Source organism: Photinus pyralis, unplaced genomic scaffold, assembly GCF_008802855.1.
Source record: "Photinus pyralis isolate 1611_PpyrPB1 unplaced genomic scaffold, Ppyr1.3 Ppyr1.4_LG6, whole genome shotgun sequence".
Classification (NCBI taxonomy): domain Eukaryota; kingdom Metazoa; phylum Arthropoda; class Insecta; order Coleoptera; family Lampyridae; genus Photinus; species Photinus pyralis.
Window position 1 is genome coordinate 13,707,932 of NW_022170663.1, and position 8,612 is coordinate 13,716,543.

At 36.7% G+C, this 8,612-nt stretch overlaps 2 protein-coding genes across 5 annotated transcripts in view; both read left to right on the plus strand.

Annotated features, from left to right (window-relative positions):
* Window positions 1-8,612, plus strand: part of LOC116175051 (contactin-associated protein-like 4) — a 236,162-nt gene that overhangs the window by 67,745 nt on the left and 159,805 nt on the right. The gene's annotated exons all lie outside the window — the stretch shown is intronic.
* On the plus strand, window positions 480-5,397 carry LOC116175056 (uridine-cytidine kinase-like 1). Its single transcript, XM_031493121.1, has 8 exons — window positions 480-571; window positions 885-1,021; window positions 1,136-1,309; window positions 1,358-1,635; window positions 1,686-2,009; window positions 4,083-4,332; window positions 4,381-4,526; window positions 4,573-5,397. The coding sequence occupies exons 1-8, from the start codon at window positions 519-521 to the stop codon at window positions 4,882-4,884; spliced, it is 1,674 nt and encodes a 557-aa protein (XP_031348981.1). The 5' UTR covers window positions 480-518; the 3' UTR covers window positions 4,885-5,397.

The following is an 8,612-nucleotide window of genomic DNA, read 5'->3' on the forward strand; positions in this document are numbered from 1 at the left end:
CAATTCTTTACCATCGCTAGTCGGCCATGGTCATCACCTGCTTGCCGGTGGTTTAGTGAGATGGTGGATCTAAACCATTTTTGTTGGATGGCCCAATAAGTCGACTAAATAAAAAACAACTCCCCCCCCCCCCCGCCCTTTATAAGGTGGTTTTTACGTACTACAAACTGTAAACTAGCCAGGTAGTGATCATAGTCACAATAGAAAACATTCCAACTTGAACTTGAAAACAACACTCTTGTTTGAATGAAATTCGCTCAAGCAACGGAGAGCTGAAGGCATTTGTCGATTCCTTCCTGTGCACGTCCGTGAGAGGGCGCAACGACGCGGGTTTGCGATGCAAAAGACAATGATATAACCATCCACAATGCGAAATTTCTAGAGTGTACTAATAAAAATTTGTGACCAAAATTGCGAAGCACTGGGTATAAATCAATTTGCGCGCTTAAAGCAAATTTAGCGCGTGCGCAATGGCGGTAATAAATTAAATATTTCTTCAAAAATGAAAAGTGGGGAAAATGGCAGCAAAAATTACAACTTTTGAGCCTCCTTCATCTGCAAGCTCGGACAGGTAACGTTTTTTTACTGTAAATAAACCAAATTCCAATAAATTCAGAATGCAAAATCACCCTTCTGCTTTCTCTTGAATTTACGATCAAAACTTTATATAGGCAATAAAAAGCACATGCTCATGCCCTGGATTTGTTTACATCTTTATCTCTTAAATTTTAAAATTCTAACGAAATTTCGGTCATAAATTTACGAAATAATTCGATCTTCATTTAGGGCGGCTCAAAAACACAAATCATGCTTGTTAAATTAACAAAAACCTATTTTTAGATTTTAGCACGTGGTTTTAATGATTTTTGGTTTTTTACATGTAGCGATTGTGCAGAGACTCAAGCGGATGTTTCGGAGGTGTTCCCAGATGGTGAACTCGATGAAGAACGTAGCGGTGATTACTACACCACTCCGGCTTCGCCGATCACTGTTCCATACTGTCCTAGACCTCCATCTGCAGGTAAGATAGCACTATCAATGTTTGTTTATTTACACACAGATTAGACCCATTCCGTAATTAAGTATGTTTTTTATTGATAACTCTGTTAACTAATGATGGCTTTCCCGGCTATAGGTTCACAAAAATCTCCAAAAGCACGCCGGCAACGTACGACTTCAATCAATAAATCCGCGGCTAAGAAGACTGCCACAGAATCTGTACTTAGAACACAGCACCGCACAATTTATACGGCTGGACGGCCCCCCTGGTATAACCTAGCAGGTCAACAAGTTGAACCTTTCATAATAGGTGATTACTGTAGATTTAAGCTCACTCAAGATTGATCCTCTCTTTTAGGGATTTGTGGTGGAAGTGCCTCGGGCAAAACGTCAGTAGCCGCGAAAATAATTGCAGACTTAGATATGCCGTGGGTCACCCTGCTCAGCATGGACTCGTTTTACAAGGTGCTCAACGAAAAACAGCACCAGCTCGCTCACAACAACGAGTATAACTTCGATCATCCGGACGCGTTCGACTTTGACATCCTAATCGAGACCTTGCAGCGGCTAAAGGAGGGCCGCAAGGTCGAGGTGCCGATTTACAATTTTGTTACGCACGCTAGAGACACGCAAACCGTAAATTGAAGTACTTAGCATTCTGTTTTAATAATGTACTTATATTGCAGAAGACAATGTACGGTGCTAATGTAATTATATTTGAAGGTATTCTCGCATTTTATAATCCCAAGCTTTTGAATATGCTGGATATGAAAGTCTTTGTCGATACCGATGCGGATATTCGGCTGGCTAGAAGGCTTAAGCGTGACATTTCGGAGAGGGGACGAGATCTCGACGGGGTTATCAAACAGTATACTAAGATGGTACAACCCGCTTTCAATCATTATATCGCGCCTTTAATGGTACATGCCGATATTATTGTGCCGAGGGGAGGTGAAAATGAAGTTGCTATTCACTTAATTGTTCAGCATGTTCATGCCCAGCTCCAATTGGTATGTATGTTAGATTCTTTAAGAGAAAATAATGTTTGTCTAATACAGTCCATGCTATCAATAAACATACAGGCTCTTGGTTGTGATTTAATTAACAGATAAATTCAATAAAAATGAAATAGGCGTGTTTGTATTTTTGGCGAGGTTTTTGGATTCAAAATATAAGGTGGCCCAAAAAAGTGTCAGAATTTTTTTTCCTTAAATAGGTATATTATTACAGTTTCGGATTCTCCAGCAAATTCTGGACATGTTTCAATGTGTGTGTATAAGCCATTATCGGACAAATTAATTGGCCAGGGGCCCATATTTCATAAAGTTACTATGCAACTTTTCACTTTGCAGTTTTGAGACAATATTTGGGTCCATAAAGACTATTTTGACACGTGATAACACTCAAAATATGTAAACTAGAAGTGAAAAAAGTAAAAAAATTTATGCAACAGATAATAATTTCGTCGATGCGGATTAATGGAGTGGAGATATGGAAATATAGAATTTTTATGACAGGGTTTTGCACTTGTGTTTCTTTTGTTTGAAAATAAATGTTTGTAATCTCAGTTTGTCATTGAAGTATGTGTCAATTTGAAGTCAAACTTAAGATCCAGGTGCAATTCCATTCAATTACTGTATCAGATTTTTAAGTTTGTGGTACCCGAATGGGATTTCTGATCTGTTTCAGTATGTAGCGTTTCCGTTGGAATTTACGGAATTTTGATTGCAGCAATTTTGTTTAAATTATAAGTGTTTAGAATCAACGTCAGTGTTTTTCTTTGTGCATGGACCCAGTCGTGCTCTGAATTTAAGTTTAAAAATTACAACAATTAAGAATAATGATGTCCGCCATTTAACAGCTTTGCGGGGTACTGTACCAATCAATAAATTCCTGATGTACATTTTCAACTGTTTCAGGAGAAATATTCCTAATTAAGGGGCCTATATATCACGTAAAGATGTTGTTACACAGCGCACACATGTTTACCCTCTCTAAATGCCTTTGTAATCAACAGCTCGTTTGTAGACCAATATTTGGGTGTCCAAAATGGCGCCGGTGATTAAGCACATGCCAATTAAAACTAATTAAAAATTCATTTTTTGTAATAATTACATTTTTAGTGCATTTTCCAACGAAGTATATAGTTAAATTTCAGTTAACGCCCTCTAGTGATGACCCGTAAAATTACCAAGTATAAAAGCAAATAGACTGTTGGTAGGCCAAATAAATCTCTCTTAAACGAAACTAAGTTTGCTAGGTGGGTTAAGCCAAAATTGAGAAATAAATATTTATTTAAAAAAACATTTGATTTTCAGAAAAGTTTGTATTTATAAGATGGTGGCAAGTGCTTCATTGATAAGTGGTATATTATTATATATATGGGATAGTAAAAATTACAAGAGAAATTTAATAGGGGTTTATTATATTTTATTATACAGGGTGACCGACGGGAACCTGACGTTTTTGGAACGCCCAGTACTCTGCTCCTAGGAGTAATAGTGAGCCGAATTTTCAAGCATTAATCTCGCCATACGATGTCGTTTCAGTAGCGATGGACGAGTACCGTACAGTAACTTTTTTGAATACGATTCAATCGTGGGCGCCGAGGATAAGTTGAGTTCATAATCTACAGACTGGATTCTATTTTGAAAATGAAACCACCAGATCCAACTAAATGTATCTCCACCATTGAATCGCACACAAAAAACCGCTGCTCGGTAATAACAGACTTGCAATTATGCAAAAATGCAATGCTCAATCGTCCACCGCCCATCGCTACTGAAACGGCATCGCATGATGAGATTAATGCTTGGAAAATCGGTTCACTACTCTTCCTAGGAGGAGAGTACTGGGCATCCCAAAAACTTCATGTTCCCTTCGGTCATCCTGTATATTATATATGCCACTTGGAATCTTATGAGGAATTGTCTAAACAATTTGGTACATATGGTAGAACAAAATGGCAACGCGTGTGTTGGTATTCATAAACCATTTCTTAAGAATTTTAAACGAAAACCATAACTATGAGTTATTTCCTATGTAGCTTTAAAAAGGAAATTATTATTCGGATTCCTTTACAGAGGGGCTTTAAGTTGCGAGAAGAATTAGCCCATTCATATGTAGGACAGCCACTCCCGGATACCGTCCATTTATTACCCACAACACCTCAAATTCGCGGCCTGCACACGTTTATACGTAACAAGGATACGCCGAGAGATGAGTTCATCTTTTACAGTAAACGTCTGATAAGGCTCGTCATCGAATATACGTTATCATTGATGGCGTTCGTCGAGAAAGTTGTGGAAACCCCACAGGGCGTTTGTTATAATGGTAATTACACACTCTCGAACATGTGGCGTTAACGCGCGAGTGTTTCAGGTAAACGAATGGCGACAAATAAAATTTGCGGCGTGTCTATTCTACGCGCCGGCGAAACTATGGAACAAGCAGTCTGTGATGTTTACAAAGATATACGAATAGGAAAAATTTTAATACAAACGAATTTTAGCACTGGCGAACCAGAGGTAATCCCACATCCCATGTTTTCTTATAACTTTTCTCGATTTGCAGCTCTTTTACTTACGTTTGCCAAAAGACATCAAGGATTACAAGGTCATTCTAATGGACGCGACTGTTGCGACAGGTGCGGCGGCCATGATGGCCATACGTGTGCTGCTGGACCACGACGTACTCGAAAGTAATATTCTAATAGTGTCTTTGTTAATGGCCGAATCAGGGGTGCACTCGATTGCCTACGCCTTCCCAAAGGTCCAGATAGTAACATCCGCCATTGATCCCGAAGTTAACGACAAGTTTTACGTTATGCCGGGCATAGGAAACTTCGGCGATCGGTACTTCGGAACAGAACCCTCGGAGGAATAGGAAAGTCTTTCCAAAGAATTTGTACATCTAGTCGTAAAATAATTGGCCAAGTCGCCTAGGATATTTATTAAATGACATTATGCAGGAAAAGGTAACAATCATGAAACGTTAGTAAAAGTTGATTAGTTTTCAAATCTATGGGTTCATTTTTATTATACACTATACAGGGTGTCACAACGAACTAAGTAATTTTTATTCTGAAACCAATGAGAATATCATTCTGTAAATCTCATTTTAAAAAGTGAACGAGTTTCGTTGTGGGAATAAAGATAGTTTTCTATTGCGATCTCTTTTTAAAAGAATTTACTTTTTTGCAACAGGTGGCCATTTTCATAATGATTGACAATATCGATAATATCAATAATTTTGTATTATTGATAGTGAATTTCTATTATCGCGCAGCCCTTGTGGTTAGGATTATGCTATTGTTCGTGACTGATGTCTAAATTTGGTAAAGAATCTAGCCCATGTTTAGCATTTTGACTGTTTATGAGCAGGTGCCATTGAAATAATTATAAAAACTTAATTTAACCAGCAGTTGCAATTGAATCGAAATAGGACTTTTCAGAAATTTAACTAATACGATATGACTGTCAAATATAGAATTAATTAATGTGCCTACCTAAATAAATGGGGAAAAGTTGCAAAAATGCATACAGATCAGATATTACTATCTGCATGTCTCGCATTGCTACTTACTAAAGTGCAAAAGGATCTCGGTTTGGTTTTTACTTGCCATATTTATGCAGTCAACGAACGAAACTTAAAAATGATATGTGATCGAGCTTTACAAGGCCAAACATTTATACTAATGATCTGTTACATTTTGGCGTTAGCCTAGCTGCATTTATTGTATTAATTTGGACTGAGTTGTACTTTTTATGCATAAGGTTTAAATTCAATTGTATTTATTTAAAGGTGGTGTTCATTATTTTTTACAATTTTGTGTTATGTGATTTGATTGTTTTGTTGCTCTAGGATGATTGTATTATCTGGAATTTTGTACTTATATTTTAATAAAATGCCTTTATTACATATGTTTTATTGATGCGTATAAACCTGTCTGAATTCAGAGCTGACAATTTTAGATGGCTGAACTGAATAGAATCATAAAATTAGGTAAGAGGTAGCCAAAGCATATTTTAAAAGTGCCCAAAAAACACATGGATCTTTCCACATGCTCTAGAAATTCTAGAAAATGTCAGCGTTGTCGCTCTACTGTCAACATCGACTGCGACAGAACAAGTAAATGAAATTTCATATAATGTACCATGTACACACACTCCTCCCAGGACCCACTTTTGCCGTGTTGAATTACTTTTAGGGGAATAGTCTCCCTGAATTACTTCCCGAGATGCTGTTTTTGAAAGTAAAACGTGTTTAACTTGTATATACCACAACCAATTGGTCTCACATTTTGCATACGTATGCCTTTTGTTATACGTTTTATTCAAATTCGATATTTAAGCTCAAAAAGTAGATTTTGATACCAAAGTTTATTTTTTCAAATGGAAAAGTATTTCTAAAATTTCAAATTCTACGCATAATAAAAATATTTAGAAAATTGATTAAAAAAAATACTATTCCATTTCAAAAATCAACTTTTGATGTCAAAATTGACATTGTCTCAATAATATATTAACTGCTGTTTTTGACCGCATGCTTCATTAATAAACGCGATACTTAGAAGGAAGGCAGCGCCATGGCTAACGTATAATCTTAAATGCATGATGAAGGAAAGAGAAAAAGCTGCTGCAAAATATCGTAATACAATGTACCCAAATCATTTTCATTACTTCCAAGGTTTTGAGGAAAGTTGTGAATAAAGCGGTTACACAAGAAAAAAAAGCCTACAGAGAATTTAACATTCGTACTAACAACAAAAAATACCAATATTTACAAAGAGTTGAGTAGTCTAGGAATTGGATGGATGTGAAAACGATAAATGATTTAAGAGCAATTAGTACCTATATAACTGTTACATTTCAAAAAAATTAGAAAAAGGTTTGTGTACCGTACCTAATCATCTTTCAAAATTTAATCTTCTACATGAGCTGCAATCGGGATTTAGAAATGGTTATAATTGTGAGACTGCATTAATGAAAGGAACATAGATGACATTTTTATCCATTTGGAGAAAAACAAAATTAGTTATGCATTGATAAGTAAAGGAAGGAAGTGGCCCACCTCCACCCCTGCTTGTTTTGGTCAAGCAGTCCACTTTCGGGATAGGTCAAGTATAGGAATTAGTTAGTTCAGTATAGGTAGGTACTTGGCAAGGATGCACGTAGTGTCTAGTGTGGGGAATGGCGAGTAGAGTAAATACCTCTAAGGTTAGGGTTATCCCCATACGCAAGGATTAGGATCGTATAACTATAAAGTTTGAGAGAAATCCAGGAATTACCGTAATAGCCTCGAATAGCTTAAAAGGAAACTGAACTAACGAACTAACGGTACCTTAACTACCTAAACTTAAACTATTAAAATATATGCAAATAATTGAATAAAGAAAATAAAAACTAAATTGTTAATAACTGAATCATAAATTGCCTACGTTATTACTACTGCGCCGGAGGCAAAATCGCAATAGAGGTACCTTGAATAAGTAATATGCTAAAATAAAATATTAAATAACGCAAACGATACGAAAAAGTTTATAGGTCGTAGCATAATATGCCGAAGACGTCGCGCAAATCAAGAAACAATCCTCCTATGATTAATAAAGGATAGGAATAATAAGTAGAATTATAGGAGTCACAAAGGGGGAAAAGGAAGTTTGAGAAGAAGTACCTACCTATCAGATTTTATTTACCTATCTGGAGAGTAATAAACGATAAGGTGCAACAGCACATTCCCAAATTCACGTGTTACTTATTTAGTACGCAGAATGCCCGACAGTAAGACTAAAATATTTGCATGGGAACAACCAATTCAAAGAAAGAAGAAGGGCAGACTTAATATCCGAAGAAGATATAATAAAAGAAAGGAAGATAAATAGTTGGAAGGACAAAGCAAAGGACAAGAGGATAGGGAACTAATATAGTCAGCTCAAGACCGTGATGGTCTGTTTAATGGGCCGCAAAGTGATCTGTGGGACTCGTAATCATAAAAGACTTGAAGGTTACCTCGCATCCCTTGAAAAGAGTTTAGAACTTGTGGTGTTGCTAGTGGAGTTTTGTGACATAGAGATAATCAAAAAATGGGTAAGCTTCCAGCAAAGATAGTTTTCAAATGAATTTAAGCGAGTATCTATATAATAATATTAAGGTAGAGTTTACATTTTTATTTCATTCATAGATTTTCAATTTTTGTAAGATGGCGTTGGCCAGCCTCAGGTGGCTCAAGTGGCCCCACTGAACCCCCGAAGACTCACTTACCGTTTGAAAGTACAAGAGGTTCATAACATTCCTCTAAGTTTTGAATGTAAAATTTACTTTAAGCTGGATGGCAGATGAAACCTCAGAACAAAGCTCTTATCAGATGATCGCACAATCCCTGCCGCATCAAAAGTTTATACTTTATACGAAGTAGTATAACCATCAACCCACAGCTATACCTACTGTTTGGTATGGAGCAAAGTGATTTTCAAGACGGTTTGGATATTTCTCCCTCTGGCAAGAACTATATACTCCCTAAGTTTCAGCTGGGACCGCAAAATACATACTACTGCACAACTTGGAGGATTGCTATGTGCCATCTAGTACAGTATTTATTATGAAAGGAAATAC

Bases quoted from the DNA above. Each gene is read 5' to 3' on its own strand.
- LOC116175056 (XM_031493121.1), top strand. From the start codon at position 519: ATGGCAGCAAAAATTACAACTTTTGAGCCTCCTTCATCTGCAAGCTCG. The intron at 572-884 runs GTAACGTTTTTT...TTTTACATGTAG, and splicing joins TCATCTGCAAGCTCGGACAG to CGATTGTGCAGAGACTCAAG. The intron at 1,310-1,357 runs GTGATTACTGTA...CCTCTCTTTTAG, and splicing joins AGTTGAACCTTTCATAATAG to GGATTTGTGGTGGAAGTGCC.